General features: G+C 39.8%; 1 protein-coding gene across 9 annotated transcripts in view; it reads right to left on the reverse strand.

Annotated features, from left to right (window-relative positions):
- IL1RAPL2 (interleukin 1 receptor accessory protein like 2) overlaps positions 1–26,329 on the reverse strand; it is a 495,600-nt gene that overhangs the window by 109,554 nt on the left and 359,717 nt on the right. For all 9 annotated transcript variants that reach the window (XM_080365714.1, XM_080365715.1, XM_080365716.1 and 6 more), the window contains one exon: positions 21,827–21,901. In XM_080365714.1, the coding sequence (XP_080221840.1) occupies positions 21,827–21,901 (75 nt within the window). The remainder of the gene's footprint in view (positions 1–21,826; positions 21,902–26,329) is intronic.

The raw sequence follows: 26,329 nt of genomic DNA on the forward strand, positions 1-26,329 counted from the left end.
ATAGGCTGTGCATCTCAGAATGGTTAAATTATACCAGACACCCTGTGCAGGATCCTTGTTGGACTCCCAAGAAAAGGACAAATCCCCCAACCCCATCATTTTCACATTTTTTTTTTTTTGAGACATTTAATTGTTTTAATGCCAGCATTATGAATTCTTCATGCCAATCAAAGCCTACTTACTCTCAGAGTAGCATGTGAAAACATTGACAACTAAGATAGGGAAACGGAGAGTGGCGCTAACAGAAGTAAACAGAACAGTTCTGAAGGTCGCTGAAGAACATATGGCTGACTAGCCATAGTCTTTATGGTTGGAGCTGCAGGTTATATTTAAATGAAATCCCTTTCATGACTGTTAAACACTTTATTGTACATAATTATTAAGCTTTAATTCCTCGTCACTGGTTCTTCCTTTTTTGGGCTGGGAGAATTCTATTAAGTCATACAATCCATGGCCAATACAGCAATGGATGTGAGATGTTCTGGGTCTATATTACAGCATAATTGCTCTAATTTATTTTTAATAACAATAACTAGGTCATAATTAATTACCCCTTTTGTCTGACTACCCAACAGCAGCATACTGCAGGCAAAGGGACAAGTTATTTGAATAAGGCGATGGCTCTGCTAAAGTTTGCATCATTTTCTCCAACGGATGGGAATGTTGGGAAGCAGTAGAGGGCTGGTTGGAAAAGCAGCAACTCAACTTGGGCAAAGTTCATTTGCAGCCAATGAAACTGGGTCATTAACAGCCCTGTATAAAATGCTAGGTCCAGATTGAACGATTTCTCTGGCAGTTTGCCATACCTTTGAAAATTTGGCTCTTTACCCCTGAGAAATGGGGAAAAAGCATATTGCCTCCAGAGATGTGCAAGACTGATAGCACTACTGTATGTTAAAAAAAGCCACAGCCTAAAATGCAACAACTAAAAGTCAAGGAACTAAATGAAGAAAAAGCAGGTAAAAATCTAACAGCATCTGTTTTCATTTTATCAGGGTATCTCAGCACCTGAAGTTGCAGACAACTGTAAAACCATCAGGTACATCCATTCCTAGTACAGCTATTTATGAACTCATCTTTCAGGTAATACAGACCAAACTTGAGATTTACTAAATAGGATAAGGCTTTATAGGCCCCTAGGCAAACCACAAGATTTATATATTACTTTTTTTCTTATGAGAAGCAGAATCAGACTATGCTTTTCCATTTCCTTGGGAATAGCTCAAAAAATTTTCTTTTTAGACTCCTTCCTTCATAAAATACCAAATGGAGGAAAAAGGCAGGTTATTCTGAACTCCAGGAACAGCTAACTTCACAGTCTATTTTCCTCTCCTACATTAAAATGATTCAAAATGGAATTTGCTAGCAGAAAATCAGACCTAACTGCATTACAACAACAACTTTTGGAATCAAATCCCTCTTTGCAGGCATTTAGGCATATGTAACTAGAGCTTAGTCCTTATTTATAGAGAAATAAAAACAGAAACAGAGTCGGCACATAAAAAGCAAGCATAATCTGATATTTGTTTTGTGTAAACTCAGACCATCAGAGGAGGTTATTAAAACTATATATTACCTCAGAATCTTCACATACAAGTACAGACAGTCAACACTAAGAACAAGAAACTATCTTGGAATATAAGATACCTTTATATTAGCATAACTACAAAGCAGGGAGTGCACTGGCATATCTATTTCCATTTTTTAAAAACCCACTTAATAAATCACATCTTTGCCATGCAGGTGCATCTCCCAGATTTGCAGCTGTTACAAGTTAGCAAGTTTGCAGCAAGCAAACCTGGAGGCCTAGGAGATGTTTTGGGGTGGAAGTCCTATGGTACACGAGCCACCTTTGATTCTGGAGTAAGACAATCATTCGGTCCCTGGGGTCTACATCTCAAAAATACTCTAGTTTGGCCAGCTAGTAGAAACAGGACATTTTAGCCTGAATTAGGCCATTTTCTCTCATTTCCCCTACAGAGTGTACTTGAAAATAACGGAGCATTCCCACAGAATTAACAATTTTAGACCAGAATTTCACTCTGGCTGTGTACCAAGGCCTAGATGCTGTTGATTTTAAGGGGCTACGGCCACTCAAAACATTTTGAAATTAAGTCACTTCTATAACTGTAGGCTCAAGAGGTTAACACTGGGCATCCAGCTTCTTTGGAGATGACAGAGGCAGAAGGGCCCACTGATCTCCCACTGGGAGCTCTCTCATTACACAAGTCACAGGGTGAGTTCAGGCAGCAGCATATCCTGAATCACGCAAAGCCCAATTCCTGACTTAAGAATCAACACTAACGGAGAGCCACAGGCTGTTGACTTGCTGTACTGCTTTATTATCTTCCCTGGTAAAAGTATGTGCTGTAAGTCTAGCGTACACTCATCTAGTGTCAACACACAGTAATCAGATCTTGTTATACACTTCAGCTTAATAGACACAAGAGCTCTCCATCACCAAATTTCAGTTCCCTCTATATGTAATTCACAGACTAAGGTATGTGGCACTGTGTTAAACACGGCAGAGTTCCTAGACCTTTTACACTTCCCCATTCTTTAGCCTTTCTTACGGGTCTCCCTTGATTTCCCTCCATGTACTCAGCTTCCCTGAAGTGCTAACAACCAGACCTGGAAATTGTATTGCTCTAAGGACCCCATCAAGATGCCAGACACTGAAATATCTCCGGTCCTACATGCGCATACTCCCTAGGGACTGTATTAGTCCTTCTGGTCACAGTAGCACTCCTAAAGTGCTTCCCAAGCAGGCCCCCTCAGTCTGTACTCTTACAGGCATGACTAATTTAGCTGTACTGAAATGCCTGTTGAATGGTAACTCATAAGCAAAGCCTTCTTCACTATTGGCTTCTGACTTTTTCACTAAAGTGTCCTCTAACTTTTCCCAATTCTTAGCCACAATTTTTATGTCCTACAAATTCATTTGCCACATCATTTCTGTCGACACTGACTGTGGCTCCTTTAAAGCTGCTGTTAGTCATCTGCATTTTGTCACAGGCAATACAACTGAAACTTTTCGACAAAGTTGATATAAAAAAGAATTTCTCAATATAACAAAGCATCCCACCACTAATAACTGTTCAGATGACTACAGATTTGGAAGAGCAGGGACTGGGAGCTCTCTCTTCTGTCTTTCTTGCCGCCCCCCCCCCCCCCCCCCCCCCCCCCCGCCAATCTAATTTCTCTTGGCAGAGCAGCCAGAGTAAGCACAAAATACCACTGGATGCTTCTGTGGAGCCGAGATCCACAGGGAAGGGGAACAGAAGCTACTGAAACAGTGCTGGCGGTTGCTGACACCATCCAAATGTTGCATGACAATCAGACCAAACAACACTATGGAGACTTACTGTAAATTAAGCTCTCTGGGAAATGGGAGTAGAGGGATGGGTACATCAGCAGAGACTGTGGCATAAGATGAAGCATAGGCACCACAACGTTATGATAGTATCAGTGACAAATAAAGCTGATACCATGCAGTATTACTCATATTTAGAAGGGTTTTTTCACCCATTTGGGCATTATAAATATCATGTAGAAACAAAATTGCCAAATCATAGGCCTTTTACGTCTACTTAAACTCAAATAGCTTTTAGCACTCTGGTCCATTCCTCTTTGCCACTCAGGACGAAGCTATCGCATAAATCCCCTGCTAAGGATGTAGTACTTTAAGGGAATGTTTTATTGCTGACAAAGTGTGATTTCCAGCTTGCCACAATGGGAATGAAATGCAACATGATGGATCAGCTCCCCCAGCCCTTAACTAACAGGGAAAGGCTTCACAACAGGTCATCCTGTTGCCCAATGCAAAACCATGGTCTGCAGACACCAACCCATTCCCCACCCTGCTCTTTCACGGCTACAGCACCAACTGATATGCATCCATCAGAAAATGCTTCTAGGTTCTCAGAAACAGCAAATGTCACTTCTGACAGATGGCTCCTCCTCCCGTCATATGCTCTTAAATAGGTTATAAACATAGATTTTAACACTCCCATCACGCAAATCATTCCCATCAGATTTCTATTCTATCAACTAGGTTGAATTTAAGCCCATAAATGTGCCATTCTCTTTCTTGTTGTTTATTATCCAGGTTTCTTGCATGGGCATGTAAACATTAAACAACCACAAAAAAGTCTTTACATCCCCTGATGGCTTGATTAATTTTATTCTTGACATCTTGATTTTTTGCTAAATGACTGCTCATTTGTTCTCTTTCCACCTTCCTTGTTTGTTGCTATTTAAATGCCTGCTAGACTACTTCATTCATTCATCTTTGACTGGTGCTTATGAAGTCTCTGGATATGAGAAGCCTTCAGAGTCTCACATTTCTACTGTTGTGGGTCTGCACTTTGAAAAGAGGTCCCTGGAATTTGTTTTCACAAGGAAAATGCACATCTTTAGAACACAGTTACCACAGGGAACACGGAAGAGCTGCAGAGACAGCTTTTCCCAATGTGCTCAAAGGAATTATGCCAGGACATAACCTCAGAATTAGGCTGCAAGTTAGCATGCCTTAGAAAGTTACACACATTACTGGAACATGATAACTGACAATATATGCAGTTTCAGCTGTTTACGAATGTGATCGTTTATTTAAACTATCCTAAAGGGAAAAAACCCAAATAAAGAACACCCCCACCCCCCAAAAAATATCACCAACGAAACCCCAACACTGCAAGAGGAAAACCAAGGGTTTCTACTTACTAAAATTCACTGTCTCTAGAAATGGCCCAGTAAGTCCCCATGCACATAAAAAGGAAAAGGCCAAATGCACAGAGTTGCGTGGTCCCTTTTTAAAAAACATATAGAATCACAAGACAGGCTGTGGACTTCAAACACCCTTGCTGCACTGAAATCTGCCAGAGACAAGTAATACTAGAAGACACAGAGTTGGGAGGGGGGGAGTGGGGCAATCCAGACTGGGGAATATACAGGGATCATATCATGAAGGAATACTTGCAATTAAGGCCTGACTCTCTGGGCATCAGTCAATGTTTTATTAATGTGCATGTCTCTCTGTTCTCATTTAAAACACAACTGGACAACAAAAATACGTGAGGCTTTACACATCATATCAAAGGGTTTTATTTTCCCAGGGTTAAATGAACTGAGACTGGTTGATTCACAGAACAAGAATGAACAAAACTCACGGAAAAATGTAAAAAGAAAAACCACTGAGTTTCTGCTGGTGCAATTGTGTTTCCTCTTTTTGAACATATGAGAGAAGCATTCATTCATATTCTGAATGGAAAAAGGCAACCGAAACAGGTGGTCTATTACTAGATCCATTAAACAAGAGATTTATGCATTACATATCCATCTTGAGGCAATTAGGCTGATCATTTTTTTTCCTCTTTTATGGCTTCATTGAAAACTTCTGGCAATAAAGCAATTAAAAAGTAACTATCCAAGCATTTATCTATGATATCAAAGACAACCAGCCTTTCTTTTATCAGAAAAAAGCTGATTCCCTTTGCATCCTTAGAACGTACAAATATACAGGCAACATTCACCATTAAGACAGTGACATAATGCTGCCATTGTCCAAAGTCTGAATGGTGAATGATGGGGTACGGACTTGCTAAACCATTGTTTTCTTTCTATTTTGGAAAATGATTCTTTTAAGTTTGACTTTAATCTCAGAAGGCACGGGAACAGCAAGCAAAGAAATGAAGGTGCCAGAGAAGTAATCTTGAAGTAACCTCCTTGCTGCATGTGTTGCAAGGGCACTTGCAGCTTTGGGTTTCTACAGATGCTGTCCTTGTAGGTGAGCACAAAATCTGCAAGGAATAATGACTTTCAAAACTCAGGTTGATGTAACATATGGAGTCAGCCAGACAGTAAAACATAAAAGTTTGGCTCCAGCAATAAGATGCAGGTGCTACAATGCTGTCTTTTTGGAGGTGTTTCACATGAATGGTGGAAGCCAGTCTGTGATGCAGGTCAAAAGGCCCCACAGCCTCTTCTCTCCCAAGAAGAGTTGACAGTAAAGGGATTTATGGACTGCAGTCCTCATAGTCCTCCCTCCCAAAAATTCAATTTGTAGATTCTTTCCTAAATGTAACCACTGAGCGAATGGAAGTTAGTTCGTCTGTCAATAATTTAGATAATCCAGACACTGGGCACATGCCAATTGAGAGCAGACTACAGAGACCGATACAGTTGCTTCAGCTCTAAGTACCTGCTGCGGATGCAAGATTGTACCTGAGCATGGCCTGGAAGCAGCTCTTTGGAAGTCACAGGACAAAATATTTCCTCATTCTTTGTAGCAACAACTCTGCCTACTTTACGAAAGATAGAAGGAGACCCTAGTGCACACGATGACTGTGGTGATTCAGGTGCTTGGTCAGGGCAGAGCGGGCATCCAGGGTGCCAAGTGGCCGTGTAAATCCTCTCCTCCTTCTCTGCAGGAAAGATCTACAACTCTGTGACTTTTCTCCGAAAGCGGCAAGTAAAGAAGGAAAGACTGAAACAAACATTTTGCTGTTCTTAGGAGCTACCCTTCCCCTGTCCTCTTGCACTATGACAAAAAGAAATGCTCTTTAATGCAGGAGCTCTGAAAAGCAGGCCAGAAACAGTCAGAGGTGAACAGTCCAAATATCCCAGTGTCAGAAAGGTAAATCTATTTCAGGTAAATCTGGTTCAGTGCGGTTAAAAGCAACATCAACAGTGTTCGTTGGGCTTAAGAAACAAATATGAACACCCAAACCAATGAACCCAACCTGCCCCATGTGCCAGTAAGCCTTGCTTGTGCACAGGCACGTGCCACTGAACAGCAGCTTTCTTCTGTTTGCTTTGTCCATCTCCTGTGGATGATTGGAACTGCAATGATGGAAATCCCAAGCACGTGAAAGGTTTTAAGCTCAAAACCCTAGTCTCTAAAGCCCCTATGACACCAGAAACTATACTTGCCACTTCCTCCAGTGTGGCTTATTCACTAGTAGAAGACAACGCAAAATCACTTAAATCACCCAAAGGTTGGAAAGTTTCCAGCCATACCTACATGTTTCACGATTTCCTTACATTCCTTATGGATCATAAATCTTTAAGGGACCTGAGGATGGAAATCAAAAAGGCTTCAATTGAACCTGTTAGAGCATGTCCAGAGGAGGCAAGATGATCAGAGGGCTGGAGCACCTCTCCTATAAGGAAAGGCTGAGAGAGTTGGGGTTGTTCAGCCTGGAGAAGAGAAGGCTCCAGGGAGACCTTATTGTGGCTGTTCAGTACTTAAAGGGGGCTTAAAAGAAAGATGAGGACAAACCTTTTAGCAGGGCCTGTTGCTATAGGACAAGGGGTAATGGTTTTAAACTGAAAGAGGGTAGATTTAGACGAGGTGTAAGGAAGAAGTTTTTTATAATGAGGGTGGTGAAACAGTGGAACAGATTGCCCAGAGAGGTGGTAAGTGCCCCATCCCTGGAAACATTCAAGGTCGGGTTGGATGGGGCTCTGAGCAACCTGATGCAGTTGAAGATGTCCCTGCTCATTGCAGGGCAATTGGACTAGATGACACTTAAGGTCCCTTTAAACCCAAACTAGTCTACAATTCTATGATCTTTGGTGCTACAGATGATATCATCTCTCTAACCACACACATTAATACATGCCAACAGCAAAGATCAGAAGTGAACTTTAGAAGCAGACAAATGAAAACCATTTTAATAATTGGATTATGGAGTATAAATTAACTGCAATTAAATGGTCCACAGGAAATAGGGAGATAGAAGGTTATGTATACTGCCAAATTCATCAACATCTTAAGATTTTAACATGAGTCTCAATCTTTTTAAAATATCTGGTTTCTTAAATCATAACACAGCGAATACTGAACAAGGAAGGGCCTAGAGAGATCAGCTCCTCCGTCCCTAGCTCCCAAGGCTGGTCAAGCCAGCAACACCCAGCTTCATTTTCCTGCTGCCACTCTTGAGTAAACGATTATACAGTCTATTCTCTATTGCGTGGATAGCGAGGTGTGGGATGACCTGGAAAGCCAAAAATCCATTAACATGGGCACTATGGGATATACTATGGGAAACTGAGAAGCTGGATAGTATTTTTCAAAGCACAGTTCTAATGATGTTCCTACAGGTAGAGTGCAATCTACAGTTACAAGAAACAAAAGGCAAACCTCCCCTTGAATCTGACAAGTCAGTCTTGCGATTTATAGATACCCAAGTAATGACTTCTGAAAGCTGGTAATTCTGTGTATCTTAAAAAGCAGCATGCACAGCTACAAAATATTCTATAGGATTAACCACTCTACTAAATCCAGCAATTACAAACCACCTTACCATATTCAGTTCAGAGGCAGAGTGACAGCAGAGCACACATTGCAAACAGAGCTCTTGGTCTTGTTCCACCCTACATTAGGTAAGTTCAATAAGTTCTGGAAGTACTGCAGCACGTTGTGAATGATGGATGAAATGAAAAATCTCTGTTCAGGGCTCAGCAAGTAGCCAACTCCCTTCTGTGCTGCATCACTTGCTTTCAAGGTACTTAATATGCAACTTTGGTGAGAAACATTCAGAAAATCCCAGTGAGCCCAGATGTCTCAAAAATATAAATAGAACATTGCAATTTTTGTCCCAGGGCCTCAGCTGTTTTTACTCAATTTTACTTTTATTTTTGCCTACCTCTATCCAGTGGCCTCCCTTGTCACAGTACACAGTACATTATGGACTCAAAACATAAACATCTACCACTGGTAGGTTGCTTCATCTCCCACTCAGTATGCAGAGTTTTCACTGCATGAATACTACTTCTTGAAAATGTACTGTAAGAATGAATAAGTAGTGAATAATCAGGTCCATCCCATTTTTCAATCAGGGTCCGCAGAACCTCATTGTTTTCCTAGCACTTTGTTTCTATGAAACATAAATTAATCCACAAGCAGTTTGGATTGACTGATCTGACTTACCATCAAATATAATCTGCTGGGCAGTATTACCATTGAGGATGAAAGATTTAGGAATTGCATATAGTTAACAAACAGCACAGGTTGGCTTACAAAAAAATTACAACAAGGTTTAAGTCACAGCTTCACTTTTTCTGGGTGAGAGGTTTGCTTCTCCCTGGCTATGTTATTATGCCATTTCAGGTTATTGGATTGGGTAGATGGTCAGCTGCTTAACTGCTCCTGAAAGGTCAAAATTGCAAAAATCATACTATTTTATTGCTTTGTCTCTCCAGTCCCTCATTCCTGCCTGCTTGTCTGTATCATCAATTTATTATTACTTGTAATAACTGCATAGCAGACAACATATTACATGTGTGGGCAGAGGTCAGAAGAAGTTGCTTTATTCTTAAGTACAACAGCCTCTAGTTGTAAACCCATTAGGAATATTTAATAAGAAAAGCAATAAACCAGTTCAATAACTGAATCCACTTCTACTGTACCTCTATAGTTAGTAGTGGAAGGAAGAGAAAAGGATTAGCTCCATCACCACTATTTCTCCCACTAGGCTGTTTCCTTCAAAGGAAAAGTCAGGATATTATTTAGAGATTACATAGTGTAATAGCTTTATTTACTCCTTTATTGTCACTGTAAGGCTGTACACACAGCAACAGGCCTTTATACACAGAATTTATTACTAAATCTGGAATTTCAATGTAAAGATACAAAATTTTCATGAGGAAGAACTGTGAGTGCAGTAAGTCCTAAATGTTGCCCATATGCCAGGCTCTCTTCAAAGCCCATATGCCAACAGTGCAAGGCACACATTTAGTACACTGGAAACACATGGTGCAAGTTTGCATGGATCAGCTGTCCTGGTTCCTTTTAGCTGACAAGGTGGTGCTGACTGCTAGGTGTCAGGAAGGTGTTTGTTTCTCTGTCACCAGCATCCAACTCCACTAAAAACTTTGGGTGCTTTTCTGGGGCTAATATTAAAGCAATATCCACTGTGGGAATGCCCTTGGCGCTACACTGATCCATCACTATTTACCATTCGGCCAATATGGTATTTCACTAACACCCAGCTCTAAAAATGTATTTATTTTTATGTACACATCAAAACCCCACCTGCTTTATTTGCTTGGAAGGCAGTGTGGAACTGTTCCAGCAGGCTTTCTATTTTCCACCAATTCCCACAAGAAGGATATTAAGGGTAGAGAGCAGAGCGGGTAATTCCCATCTCTGGATGGAAAATGAGTCAGACTAGTTATTCAATAGAGACTTTCACTGATTAAGAAAGATGCTATATTCAGGTAGACAACTGGCCAGAAACAGATGCTGTTTGTGGGCATAACTGAGCATTAGCAAATTGGCTGTTTATTAAAACAGGTGTTTGTGGAGACTCACGTGTCTGACACTGCAGATGTGGCATTCTGCTGAGATCATGTTAGAGAACATCGGATTCCTTCCCCGTTACACTTACGCTTCAACTGAGTTGATGCAGGAACTAAATCAGATTCAACAGAGTCAGCATCAGCTTTGAAAACTAGTGATTTCAATCAGGGATATAGCAAGAAAATACAATATTTTACTCATGCCAGCTGTTCTGTTGCTCACTTTTGATCTCATAATCATTCATTATTGTCTGGTCAAAAAATCTCACAAACCTGTTTAAAAAGTTTCTCTGGCTTCCATTAAAACAACAACGATAAAAAACCACCAAACAACTTCCCCCCTCTTCCAGAATTGCTAAAGATCTAGACAAAACATACCCTAATCATACCATCAGAAACAGGAACACAAGGAGAGCAATGGCTTTACAGACTGAAATTTAGCTACAGACTGAAACTCAGAGCAGGAACGCTACATTGTCACCATAAGAGCATGCATCCTTTCCTACAGGAGACATCATGCTTATTGATACTTGAGTGCCAGGTCTGCTTAAAGTTTTCATCGTTTTATTGACCTTGGTAGCAGGCTATGTTGATCAGATATTCTGAGTTTAAATTACGTTCTGACAATTGTTTTCTATTCCAAGTCAAAATGAAAAAAAAAAATATCTTTAACTTCCATTGACAAGATGATGTCATGCTCTTTTCCTGACCTGCCTCTACCCCAAATAAGTCTAAAAAATTAATAAAATTTTAAAAAATCTTCTTTTTGGAGGTTTACATCCTTGCATTATTCATTTATTTAAAAGACACGCCACAGTGGCAATAGTGTATCATACCATGCCAAACATATCGGGTCACGTCATTTTTTGATATCACTAAAGACAACAATTATTCCCCATTTTTTGTAAACATTAATGACGGGTGCTTCTTCGCACAACCAACAAAACCTTCTCTAGATAGAAGTACCTTTAGCTCATCTTAGAACACTGTGAACTACACTGGGCCTGGGTTCTCCATGCTCTTTTCGCACTTCTGTTCATAGTTTAGACTCAGCTACTCCCATTTGTCACTTAATCTTTGCTGTACCAAAAGTTGACATACACCAAACTTCTGATAACAGAGCTCCCTAAACATTTAAAGTGATGTTTCTGAATATTATGCACTTTTCAGATCATTATGTAGGATCACAATATCTCTATAACTACTAATTGCAGCGGAAATTCCCCAGAGCTCTCTCAGTCAAGAGATTTTTAAAATTTTAATTAACGTGGTCTTAGAAACAATATGAATAGAAATTCACTGAAGGGATTTCAGTGTATAAGACTGTAAGGTCTGTGGAACAGGAAACAAGAAAATGATACACACCCATATTTACAAGTTAGTTATAAAGGAGCCTTACATCACACAGGAAAAATGAATCTGCAAGGTCAGCTTGCAGAAACATTGGTAAAACACCTTACTACATAGTTGGCACAGTCTGTTGTACAAGACAGGTATGAACCAAGGACCTGATACAAAATTAGCACAGAAACAAGATGCTGGCAAATTCCCAGAAGGGACTTATTGGTATCCCTTCTTAAAAAAGCTATTCTAAAATAATCTAAGACAACCACACCTGTTATTAAACACTTCACATTGTAATTCGCCTGTGGATTTCCTGTATTATTTTTTTTACAGGCAAAACTATGGCTAATAACCCCCAAATGCTTGCTGAAAATTTAGGTGAAATCACAACTTGAAATCACAAGTTTGTTTAAGAGTCCTCTGACTGAAGAGGTATTTCATAAAAGAAAGGTCAGGCTGTGAAGAGATGTACTAGATTGTGAGAAGCTGGGGTTTGATATCCTGAAACTAAGAGTAGTAGGCTTGCCTGCATCTGAGTAACTGCTCAAATGCAACGGATCCCTTCTCAGACATGACCACAGTGTGAATAACAATTTGATATCTACACACCGCTCGCTTTGCCAGATGATATTTAGAAAAGCTAAACTGCAATCCTAAATAAAAGTGCTTGGTCAATGATCCTTAGTAAAGCAGAATTCTTACCTCATACAGCGCAGTCTCTACAACTTAGTTTCCAAAGTGAGTAAAGCATGAAAGGCAGATAAATTCAGATGAAATTAAGCTACAAATATCCACTGAACTTACAAATGAAACCCTCTGCTTACTCTATATGCATTCACTTCATTGGGGCAAACAATTTTCCAGAAATGCAGTTTTCTGTCTGCAATGTTTATTAATATCAACAATTTGAATGATACACTGCAGAATATTATCTATAAATTTGATTTCAAATTCATCAATGCATATCAGGAAATCATTAAAAAGAGTTAACAGTAATGTAATCAGGAAACAGAAAGCTTGATTTGATCAGCCTGCCCAATCAAAGCAGCTTTACTTTTCAAATCCTGCATATTCAGGGTTTAGCAACAAACTATTCAAAATAGCGTGTCAAGTCCAGAAGCATTTAGAGACTGTATCTGAGGAAGGATCCATATGGACAGTCTTTTCCTTCATAAAAAAAGACAAAATTCACAAAATACATTACTTGCTATTATTTACCCAGCCTACTAGCAGTGAAAAAGCACACTTACCAGACCAGTTTTAAAAATAAATAAAAACCTGCTGCATCTTAACTATTTAAATTCTCAACTCAAACCACTGAGCTTGGTCAGAGGAATGTGGAAAATGCTTTGAATTTTAAAAGAATTATGGAACTCTTGACCAGTAAAGCATGTAGCAGCATTTGTAAACCTCAGCACTGAGATTATAGCGGTGGCATACGCTATCTATAAGCTACATATTAGACTCCGCTAGTTCTAAAACGAAATTTACTTATGCCTTTTAATTAATGCAGTGTGCAAGACCATCACTGAAATTTGTGAGCAATATAAAGCATTGCTCAAAAAATTAGGTGTTTAATCCTATGCCCCTCTGAGCTAAAATAACTACACACCTGACTGCGCACCAAAGAGATCTCAGTGGATGTTTTCATTACTATCATATTCATTTGTTCATGGGACTAGGGCCAAGCGTGTTAAAATTAATAAGCTTCCCATATATTATAAGCAGATAACAAAAACTTACTCAGTACTAGAAATTTACAGTAATCATTTACTGTGAGGCTGGTTTGTTAAAATAAAAATGTGTGGTAGAAAACTGTGCCTCTGCTGCCTTTCTACCAATTACTGCTTTCTATACTTTCACTTTCCAGCTGATTAGGGGTACTGAGAAGTCATGTAACATGTGTCTTCAGTAGGTAATAAAGGTATCTATTTCAACAGGAGTCTTGCTTTGATTCTCTTTCATTTGGTCTTCATTGGACTGAAATGTCTAACAAGGGTACAGTAAATCAACCTAGTTTTAATGGTCAAAGTTCAATTACCTAATACAAGCTATTTGTTTCTGTAGGATACAGACAAACACAAGGGTATTGAGGATGAAGTTAAGAGCAACATTTATCAAACATGGATTAAATGAAGCAAAGATTTGGCGAGCAGAATTCCATCTCATTTCTTTTGAAGGACTATGACAGTTTTCATTTTCATGGCCTCTAAGATCATGACATTACGATACTGAAATTTTAAGAAATAAAAATTATACCATCACTCTTCATTTTCTACACTGCTGCCTTTGGAACAGATTACAAAGTAGAATTCTCTATTATTTTTCAGCAAAGAAAGAAAAATCATGAGAACTGTTAGTCTAGATTTTAATCTTCACTGGCCACTGAACAGCAGCACTGTGATGCATGACCCTGACCTTTCGCAGCCCGATATATTTCGACTGTTTGCCCACTCGGCTCCATCCCTACATTTCAGTGAGGCCGTAAACAAGAGATGTGGAATGGCATGCCCAGCAAATCACAGAATGCTGAAAAGGTCAAAATAGTAGTGCCGAATGTTTCTACTCTGTAATTTACAGAATATATGAGGCATTCACAGCCTAATAACTCATTCATATGACAAACACTATAGAGAGAATGTAAAATGGCAGAACATGAATTCCTTCCAGTGACAGTGTTTCTAACAAGCACGGAAAATGGTGCAAACTTTGCCCTGTGGTTCTCTTTTCTGGAACATTAATATTGCCTGACTTTCGATGCACAATAGCATATGTCTGTGGACTGTGCAGTAGAATGTCTCTGTGTTTGCAGTCTGGCTTAGAAACCAAAAGACAAGGTCCCCGAGGAAAAAATCCTGGTCAAGGTCAGGAGAACTATAGCAGAACAAAAAAACCCCACAGCTCTTATCAACAGCCCTAATCCCTTGCTCTCCACTTAAGATCATCTTTTCTACTTTCTGTCCCGTGGGCTGAACTTTACTTCTGCAGAAACAAACTCGTGCCCGTTTCTCAGACACAAGTCAAATGCTGCAAATCTAGAAACCAAGCAAGAGATCCTTTAGCCAAGTTCAGCATAGATGTCTGGCCTTGTATTTCCAAGTCCATTAGAATAAAAGAAAGAAGTGTGCCAATAAACTTTTCTCTACTTCACAGATGTAAATCTGGATTAACCACACAAAAGGCAAAACAACTATGGATTTACACCAGCTCAACAACAGATCCCAGCCACAAGTCTCTGAAGTACAGCATTTTACCATTATCCCTGAGAGAAGCAGGGATATTAACAACGTACCAAATTAGCATCAAAGCATTAGCGGTAATACACTTAGGGTATTTAGGGAACTACTTCTAAATCTAAATGTCAGACAATTTGTCTCTAATATTCCCTGCAGATTAGTACAAAATGATTGTAATAGATGCAAATCCTGCCTCCTTTCATACAGGCACGTATGGCTGAAATAGCTGTGGAGCTGCATCTCTTGCGTTGCAGAGGAAGGCAGGTCCTAAAGAATATACCCCTGGATTCTCTTTATTTCCTAGTGAAAAATGCTCCTTCATGTGTATTTCTGTGCAGGAGCATGAAGCTTTTGGTATTACAGCCTGCACTGCTGGGAGAAAATGATTTTCCAGCATCGAGTCCAGCGTTATTTATGCAGTGAGACTGTAACCTCTTGAAGGAAAGGGAATAGTGTATGAGGGTTGGTCTCCTGTGGGAAGAAAGGGGAACTCCGTGGGTGCAGGGGAAAGCCCTGGATGGCTGGAAGAAGGTGTGGAGGAGACAACAGTGAAGGTACCAGCTTGCTCCTCCAGACAACAGTGCACAGGGGACAACGCTGTGAGAGGAAGGTGCAGCGTGGGGAGAACTGGGGATGGAGAGGATCGAGTTTTTGCTTGCATTGGGGTGGAGAGGACACTAACCACATGCCTTCTCCACCTTTAGTCCCACCTCCCTCTGCTCTGCTATTCAGTGCACACAGACCTAGATCCCTGGTATGGGGGTAGGGGTTCTTCCACCCAGAGTAAGGCAGGTCTGGGGCAAGACTGTCACTCATCCCACACTCAGTCCTGGCACAGGGAAAGACCAACTACGTCTCTGTGGACAGCTTTCAGTCTCCTCTCTGCAGGGCACTCCGTGCACAATTTAACCTTGGATGGGGCATAAGCCACTACTCAAAGTACTGTCACTTTTAATAATATTTACAGAGCCTTCTGACAGGAAAAGGAGTCGTATCCTGAAAAGCTGGATTCAACAGAAAAAAAAAGTGGTATTGCCGACTCTTATTGTATTTCTCAACCAAAAGAAATACAGCGTACTTACAGGTAATACCACCTCCTGTCAAGGCTGTTCTTCATAAGGCTCTGGTTTCATGTGCTTATAATTTTGTACTGATTGATCTGTTAGGTGAAATCAAAGCTGAGATATTAGTTAATTACCTTAATTAGAGCTTTTTAATTTTGGAAGGCAGGAAGGGGGATCTACATCAAAAATGTCAGACATTCTCACAGAATGACTGAAGAGAATGGGGAGGGAAAAAAAAAAAAGATATTTCCTTCCTTCTGTCTCCTCCTTTTCACCCTAAGAGAAGCAATGTCCCATTTGATGGCAAATAGTCTCTATACAAGACACCCCCAGGAAAATCCTCTAGAGTCTGATCAGGCTATAAGCTTTCAGAAGAGTCAGTCTGAACATATTCTGTGGCCACTCGGACATCAGCTGCGGAAGCCCAGCACACTGCTTTGCCCACGTCTCGTTCCCACTGGGCTCTGAGAACTCCTTGCAAATGTGTATGTAGTCTGTCACCACATTTCACACAGAGTGACAAGAGCTCCAAATCTCAATGCAAAAAGCAGGGAAGGGAAAATTTTTATTTTTATTTTTTTCAAAAGTATCTGCAGCCCTGTCTCCTCCTTACCCTCTAAGCTTTAATTTTGTCCTCCTCAGACATCACTTCTGGGTCTCAGATCCATCTTTCTCCCAATTCAACCTCTTTGCTTGCTCAGGGGCCGTTTGGATCAGGTCACCTCTGATTCCTCAAGCTCTGCCTCTTCTGTGCTGCCCCAGCTGAGCAGAGAGCAGGAGTAGCACAGGGAAAGAGGCGCAGAGTTCTGGATTTGGCCGAGGTCACAGAAACCCAGATCTCCATCTGGGAGCCCCTGCTAAGCCCTAGGCTGGAGAATACCTGGTGGGAGCTGAGGGAAAGGCAGGCAGGAGGGCAGCATGTAGCTACCAACGTCTAAGATATCTGCTTTGCATATGTACCTGCTACATTCCTTGGTAGTCATCATATGTGACCATTTAATGAAAGAGCAAATCAAAAGGCACATGCACAATAGTCAGAGGCCTGACCATGGAAGAGTATCGGTGTGCTTTTCACTTCCCAAATGACTCCTTCCAGCCAGTGCTTCAAACAAAAAGGCTTTTTTAAAAACTATTTTTATTCTATTCCCATACCTGTCAGCAGATGTAACTTTGTATATTCCCTAGCACTTGTTTTACAGTAGCTCTATTGATCTGCTTAATAACTAGTCCCAAGGAATTGCACTGTTAAATCTTCTAGAAACAAAATCTTTCTGAAGAGGTCAGCTATTAGGAAATATGACAATCCTCATAAACTATGTGTTTCCTTTTCTCAGCATCTTTAGAAGCAGAGAAACTACTATGACAAAAGTGAGTTAAGCCCCTTGACATTTTTCCTGTTCAGAAAATGAATTAACATAGATGTTTCTTGTTTTGTTTTCTAAGACTCCTGCTACATTTCTTATGCAAATGCCTGAAAACAAAACCAGTACTTAGTCAAAAAGCAAATGATACATAAATTATATATTCAATTAATATAGACACAAACATGCAAACATTCATTCCAGTCTCAACTAACTCATTCATAAGGAAAAGACAAACTTAACATTGCAGTCACTGTAATACATGGTACAGAATTAACAGACAGCTACTATTTTGATATTGTATTTTTAGCTTTTTTGATACTCTGTGGAACACACAACTGTAAAATAGCAGCCATGTTGCAAGCTAGACAACTCAGAGCTGCATATACATAGACTAGGTAGATATAGCTCCTACAAGATCCTTACAGGTCACTGTCCAGCCAAGAATCAGCTGAGCACAACCGTGCTTCCTTTCTTCCGCAAATGCTTATGTTCCCGTCATGCTGCTTTTACATCAGCTAAGAGCTGGCAGTGCAGTAACTCACAGTACTGATGTATCAGTCAGATTTTGGCTCGTTGATGCTACCAGAATTGTGTAAAGGAGCTAGTTCAGAGAAGAAACCTACTCTGTAATTATGTAATCAAAACACAAAGGATCAGTTATCTTCCTTTCCATGGTCTCAAAGCACTAAGAGTGAACAAAGTTAGCCAGAGAAGTATTTTAAAAATAAATTAAGAAATCAGCAGAGTGATGTACCAACATGTCATCTTAAAACTTACAGCACAGCATGCTCCACTTACTGTCAGAAGAGCTGTATGTGAAAACAGATAATAGATTTTTAAAACTTACTGCACTACAGCCTCAAGAATTCTGACAAAGGTTTTGATCTTTACTTTTCTAAATCACGGAAGGAGTTCTCTAACTTCAGGGATTTGATATGAACAATCCATATACATGCTTAGGTTTATACGGTCAATGAAAGCAACAGCAAGTTCCTGCTCTAAAAAAAAGGTGTCTTTGAACAACTACTTTGAATGACAGTGGCATAACCTTTAATAAATTCATGTTCAGAGCTTTACATGGAGACAGTCACATTTTACAAACAGAGTACAGAATTATGGCATAAAATTCTTCAAATGCAATCTTAAGGACCTCCTGCTAAAGCCACGTCATCTCCTGGGCAGAAGATCTGTATGTATTTTGGCTTATACTATCAGACATGATTTTAATGTCATGAAGACAACTCAGGGATATCTTTTTCCAGGAAGAACATTATCAGATTAATGTCATATATTTGCAAAAACATATACTATATAGTATAAATAAGCATTATTTTTTAAAATCAAGATATAATAAGATTAGATGTGCTGCAATGAAGAATTGTTATTACACTGACCCCAATGTGAAGAGCTACAAAACCAAATTAAAAGGGTGGGGGTTTTTTGTTTGGTTTTTTGTGTTTTTTTTTGGTTTTTTTTTTTTTTTTTTATGTTGTGGGTTCTTGTTTCTTTTTCTTTTTTTTTTTTTCTCTCCATGAAAAGGGAGCAGCAAATGAGCAACAAAAAAATCTGTCATTTTCTAGGTAGGCCCAGAGATGAAGTGATTATCTGACTTGGTAAGGCATCTGAGACAGTGAAATTGTTTTGGACTATTTTTCTAGTCCTCTGGGATGCTCTTTTGTCCTCCTGTCAACCCTCCTCTCTCTGGTTCTGTTTCTCCAGCACAAGCAAATACTGAAAACAAGAAAGAAGCAAATTCCAGTTTCTGCTTCTCTCTAACCTTGACAGGGTTGGTTTTGATCTGTGTCACATTCCAAACGAAAATGGAAAAAAGCAAAAAGTACATTCATGCTCCTTGAGAAGAACAAGGCAGGCTCTGGACCATGTTTGAAGCCTGAAGGAACTCTTTTATCCACTGTCAATAAGAACTGTGCATACCTATTTTCATGTGAATCTTCTTATAAAAGCTGAAAGCCAAAAGGTGAATACTGAAGTCTGCAATCAGGTCAAATAAGCTGCTAAACAGTTAGGCCACTGCCTAGTGTTCTAGGAAGATTTTGCATTGCATTGTGCTAATCATTAAGGATAAAGACAGTAAATAATTATTAATCTCCTCTGCTTATAAAGCAAAGACAGCTATTTCTTTAAAGATTAGTTTTCCAATAGAAATCTAGAATAATCTCTGCAGAACAAGTAGATGGATTAAACTCTGTTTCTTTTGTAGTTTAATGGCATGTTCATACTTGCACAACCACTGAAAAAGCATGCATATTGGGTGATTTGAGTCCCTGGGCTAAAGGCCCTGTAAAACACCAAAACTGTGCCTTGATTTCTAATGAAATACTGAAGCATGTCACTTGTTCAAAACTCCTATGAGCTTAGCAAGATTTGAGAAAAGTACTTCAGCAGATGACCTCACATATAACTTTCTCCTCCTTTACTTTGCTGCGATCAAATGATTCCCTTTCTTGCTCAGTGAGGGTCTGCAGCACGTTGCAAAGGTCAGCAGAGTCTCCCAGCCCAAAGCTGCAGGTGGCCTCCACAAGATGAAGGCACTCCCTAAGAATTTTCTAGCTCTATTTGCCATTTAAATTGAAGAGGGAAATCAATGAACTTCATTGTACGTTAAAGAAATAAATTCAGGTTCTTTCATATGCATTAATCTTTTATGCATAATATGAGCATGGTTTAGTGACAATAACCAAACTCACTAAATAACAGGAAAAAAAAAAAAAAAAAAAGCACCATATGTAAATTCCCTGATCTTACGGGACAACTAATGGATTACATTCCAGCATATAAAGATGCAAGATTTGTATTTCTCTCTAGAGATATTCCAAAATCCTATTACTGAGCCATACCTCCAAGGAGAAGAGGGCGTTGGTTTGTTTTCATTTTTTTTTTAAATCAAACCTCTTTTTAATCAGTCAGAACAAAATGTTTTCACACAGAAAAAAGAAGAAATTCAGTGCAAAACCAACAGAGTCCTGATGGAACAGGGGAACTTGGAAGAGAAAATGAAGATGGAATAAAAATTCAGTAAACAAAGACGCGTAGTCTTTGTGTGCCTTTATTACATAGATGTATGCAGGGATAGTTTGCTCCCAAAGGAAACCATTGAATTTTAAGAAGCTGGACCAGGAGACTGAATTCAGCCTTTTGGGCTGATCCAAACTTCAATGACTGTGTTTTGCTGTTAATTCTGGTGAGCTTTTGACTACGGCTTCAGACCCATTTTGTGTCTCCCCCTTTTACAGCCAATTTCTGCTCAGCTACAGCCATGAGTCCTGTGAAGGGGAACCTGAATACACACATATGCCCCTGCTTGCAGAATTCACCTGGCACTGGCTGCCTCCCAGATCCACTCCGGTCTTCCTTCACGCAAGCCCTTACAGACTCCTGAGTCAATTCAGGTATATGAGAGAAAGCTAATCTTTTTGATTAGGTGAGGTCACAAATGATTCCTATTCTCATCACGATCCAATAACCACATTCAAGGATTCAAGCCCCATTTTTGAATACTTCATAGCATCTTAAGTGCTCCACTGAAATTGTTAGGCACCTGGTTTAAGAACAAGGATGTGCCTTTGTACTCAGCTCAAGTAGGACCCTGTAGGCTTTCACAAAACCAAACAGCTTTACCACAATATTATCAGCCCACTTAAAATGTTTCATTCTGAGCCTCCTTGCCTTTAAACACCACTCCACCACTGAACCCTAGCCAGCTTTGGTATAAAAGGAAGAAGAGAGCGAGGCTCAAGGAAGAAAACGCCACCACTTCAGCACAAAGCAAATAATCCACATCTGCAACGTATCTCTTCTAATTTAAGCTCATGGCACCAGAGTCCTCAAAAAGAACTCCAGTTCTCCCTCTCCAAATTAGAAATCTGTTTTCAAATCATGGAAAAAACCACCTCTGGGACTTCAAAGCCAAGGACTTCTTTCAGCACCAAGATGCCCCACAGTTCCCCAGAGTTAGAAGAACTCTCTAACATTAGTGTTTCTTGACATGAGAGAAAATACAGGCTGCCAGCTGAGATTTGGAGATGTGCATTCACAGAAGAATATATAATAGGAGTGAGAAAAGCATACAAGCATTTTAGTCAAAAACCATTTCCGGTAAACATTCAAAACAACCTGAAAATGCACTGATTTACATTAACTTTTAAATGAATCAGCACTTTATTATGAGAACATTTGTCTTAGATAGGATGAACATCAATTGATCAATACAGCACCCATCTAAACAAATATTACTCTATCAATCATATATTAAAAAGAGCAGCAGTGCTTTTTATCTAACACCCAATCTAACCAATTAGTACTGCCATCCCCTGATGTTACACAAGTTCATTCCTTTAAATTGCCACGGCAGTAAATTCTACAGTTATAAATGAGAAGTTGCAAATTGATTTGCATGTAATGACAGTACCACTAAACCTTTCTTACCATTTTCAATTTTTCCCATCTGCTACCAGAATGGAAGTTTAGGATCTGTTATTCCCAGAAGGGGACTTACCCAGCTGGACATCGATAACTGTTGGCTGGTTCTCCATGGGGAACAATGGCTTTGGAGGTTTGTCTGTGAGTAAAGCTAGAAAAGAAAATGAGAAAATGTAATGGAAAAATTGAGACCAATGACTGCAAAAGAAAAGCTCTGAATTGTAAGCAATCAAATGTTTGTATACTTGATGGCATGTAAACATTTATTAGATAAGGTGGCTGTTCACTGCCAATGCATTACCACTTCCTAGTGACTGTGGTGGCCCACTCGTTCAAAAGAAGCTATTTCAGGAATTACATTTGTAATACAAAGCAGCAAAACAAACTCCATGTCTCACTTTTTATCTACATATAATAACTAGATCAAGCATTTTAGATTCTCACCTTGCAAAGCTAGTGTACTTAATTAATTTGAAATGCCAACCAAATCATTTCAGTGTGACCAGTCTCAACACATCTTTATGTCTGCCCAAAACAGTATTTAGATGCTCAAAGAAAACTTGTGCATAATTTTATCTAATGAATCCCAGCAGCCTCACACCCAGCTTACACTCCCACCCAACCACGTGGGGCACCTGGACCATTTTCCCGAAGCCTGAGTGGGGAACCTGCCACCGAGTCACAGATAATACTACTACAAAAGCACAGCTACAGATGCAGGCTTCATCACCCGGTTTAAGAGCTGAGTGCCAGACAGCATAAAAAGGTTTTGTAAATTGCTTGAAATAAATGACTGAGTATTCCTGGAGATGGGGAGAACTGTTTTTTAATCAAATATATCATCTTGCACCACACGGAATTAAACATTTCAGAATTACTTCAAAACTTTTCCAGTTAAAATTCATCTCCTGAAATTATTTGATCGGAGTTTGCAAAATTAATTTGCATTTTTCAATAAAAGACTATAGGCAAAATTGCCCTGATCGCCTCAGAAGCCTCAGCACTAACTGATATGATAGGAAACAAGTCTACCCAGAGTTTTGGTAGCTCAAGCTGAAAGTTGCCCATGGCTGGTGCAGCAGGTCTCCCTGAACCAAGTGGAGAAAGCTTGAGCTCTGCAAGCTCCCAGCCTCTGCTCCCAACTCAGCCTGAGCCATTGGTGTGCTAGGAAGACATCTCTCCCTCAGTCTGCTCCAGCATGAATCAATGTTCAACACACCTTCCATGGGACTTTAAAACAATCTGGCTGAGCAGCTGAAGCAGAGCTGCAGGACTTACATGTTTCACTAATGTAGCTCTGACAACTAGCTATCAAATGACAGCTGCATGAAATTGGAGGCAGCTGAATTATTCTGCTACAAAAATAATAATAAAAAAAAGTCAACCTACAAAACATTTTTACATCTACAGAAAATGAAAGCTTGTCTTAAAGAAATACCTACTTGATTTTGCTTTACAGTTGACACCAGTTTTTAAACTCCTTAAGTGATTGTCAGCACAATCCAATTCCCCAGCTCCATTGAAATGAAAATGTCGTTCCTTCCACTGGTGCTACAGCCATGCTTTGCTTATCATAAAACAGGCATTTCAGTAACAAGCCAGCAGTCAATATTTCAGATCAAAATCATGTGTATTTGTAAGAACTCCTTGCACAGTTTACCCACAAGGACAATGCAGGAATCTCCAAAGTGACTGAAACAACATGCTATTAAATAATAACAGTTTTTGTTTTTATATAAATTTATATATATAATTAAAATATATAACAAAAATCACATCTATTGAAATAACAATATATTAATAAATAATAAATAAACATTAAATATTAAATAAAATATTAAATATAAAAATAAAACCAGAAGCACGGCTCAGAATGAAAGATAAATGGGAAATTCTGTTAATGAGAATTCAGCAGTTCAAAAATGCTCGTCCAATACAAAGTCACAAAATTGACCCAGAAACAACATCAAGACTACCTACCTGTACAATCGCATTATTTGCAGATTAGCCTGTAAGTAGAAAATTTCTGGCAGAAACAAATAATTAATTTGCTGTGCTAAGGTACCTAAGTCATCTGAATGTCATTAGAGAATAAGACTAAAGTACTGCCAAGCCTATGTGTGCAAGTACAGTCTAACTACTTGCATTTTAAGGAATTTCAATCCTAACTGAAGTTGAAAACTTCTAAGTAGTTTTGGGCATCAAATGCAAGGGACTTTGGAACACATTCCACTGGTGATTTCTTAAGCAACATATGCTTTTAAATTGCTAAAAGCTTTTGAGATGCTCTTCCTTATAAAATCCCACTGCAAGGAGAGACGGATAAGTATTTATCCAGCTTCTCCACGGATTCCACCCTAATTCAAACAGTAAATTTCTCACTTGAAGGTCACACCTGCTTTGAGCAAGGCTCGTTCCCAACACTCCAGGAAAAAAGAACATTCCCCAGGAAGTCCCAATATGTTGATAGCCAGAACATTTGGTAAGGTGGAACATGAGAATGAAAGTACATTTTCAGTACTGACATTTTTCTGTTTAACATGTATAAGAGCTCTGCTTTTCTTAGACTCTTAATTCCTCACATGAAAAACCCCTGTCAATAAATAATAAGTTAGCAAGAAGCAAGAGCCACTAGACTAGAATTACATTAGTTGAACTGTAACCCACTGCCAGCTATAACAACGACCTCTTCATAGGTATTGCTTGCCATTTTCTCTCAACTCATCACAGAAAATTAGAGGTAGTGATGTCTGGCCCTGGCATCTGCTGAGAGGGAACCTCATCACTAGAGTCACAACCTGACAATATTGCTTTTCTGCAGTATTGGTTTTTATACTGCCTCGGCAGACTCCCTCAGAATGCCTGCTGGAAGGAGAGAGGAAAAGGAGGTACTACAAGGGTATTAAAAATTCAACAATGTGCTTAACTGCCTCTGTGCAACTGAGGTCAGTAACTTCTTACAAGAATGAGCCAAAAATCTCCAGAAAATGCATTTTGGCCTAGGAAGTGCACAATTCAGATTTCTTAGGAAGGCAAGATGTTGGCCTGTATATCTAATTGCAGAAGTACCCTGGCTGCTCAGCACAGAGAGAAGAGAATGGCTACGGCCAGAGACGCGCAACTATTTGCTGCAGCTTCCACACAGGCCTGCTGCAAAACCTGCTGGTGGCTACAAAGGGGTTTGGGGATTTAACCCCGGTATTAACAGAATCACACCCTTTTTCCAGACTAGGTCAGGACAAGCAACGCTCACCAATCCTTTGCAGGACTCCTTCAGATGTTATTAGGTGTTTAAAGCCCAGCACACACACTAAACCTCCTAAGTAAGGGCTGAAAGGAATAAAGTTGAAAGTAAAGGAGAAAGAATTGCATTCTCGGGCTGATCTCTAAACAACTTGATAAACCAGGTACATTTTGTTCTAGGTGGAAATTTAATGCATCAGGGGGAAGGAAAAAGCCCAAACACTCCAAAACCTTGCATCCCAGTTGAGTGTGGTCTCTTGTACTTTGTGGAGGGCCTCAACAAAGTTTCACTTTCTGGTATACTAGCAACACTTCTTTTTCTTAGTTTTTCAGACTTTTGTTGCTACCTTTAGGCTTTTCTTGTATTATTATTTTTCACCTCTGGTACTGAATTGTACTCTGTGTGCACTGTAGGATGTGGAGAAAACTTGCTGGGGTAGCTGCATCAGTTCTGTGCCAGTGGGCTCAGAGTTTCCTTGCTTAATGTTCTTTTCATCTCTCATTCCCACCTGCACCCCTCACAACCCAGTCTGACCAGGGCTCCCCACTGCTTCCCTTAGCTTTACTTGCAGTCTTCGGATGTTTTCTAAATGTGCTTCTGTATGTCACATTTTAAATGGTTATTATTTTGCCATATTGTTCTTGGAGAATAATCATTATAATGAACTGGCAGACTGTCAAAGCTCTTTACATAAGAACTGAAATGGCCCAAAGGGATTTTGAGTCTAGAAGAGAATAAACCGCTGGCTCTTCAATGTCATGTGTTTAAAGAAGACAACAGCCATTCTTATTTTAGAGGTCAGACATCAGATCTCTTATTGACCTTATGAAATTCACTTTTGGTCCTTAAACAGTAAGGCAATATAACTACATACAATATTCTCAGCTATAAGGGATTCTAATATTTCATGATCTCTGTACACGACAGAAAAACCCACAAACAACCTTTATTCAAATGCCCATTCCTCTAAGACAAGCTTCTTTAATTCTCAAAATAGTTTTTTATAGATGTGCAACACTCTTGATTTCCAGCCTTGCTAGAAAGGCACACAAGAAGCCGACATCATCAGTCTGCATCACAAGACAGAGGCTCCCCTACCTACTTGCCACCAGGCATATGGAGGGGTCCTGAGTGACACGGAGGAATAGAAACAGGTCCCTACTCAGGGAAGCAGGCACATCACCCTCCAACCTACTTCACCTTCCCAGGTCCCCTACACAATAGATGCACAGCTCTGGAACCTGAAGGCCAAGAAAATGGTAACAGACAAAAGCTAATCCAGGCTGGAGGCGTTGCCTAGAGAGAGGGGAGAGTCAGCCAGCCCCAGGCATCATG

Source organism: Falco punctatus (assembly GCF_963210335.1).
Source record: "Falco punctatus genome assembly, chromosome: 15".
Classification (NCBI taxonomy): domain Eukaryota; kingdom Metazoa; phylum Chordata; class Aves; order Falconiformes; family Falconidae; genus Falco; species Falco punctatus.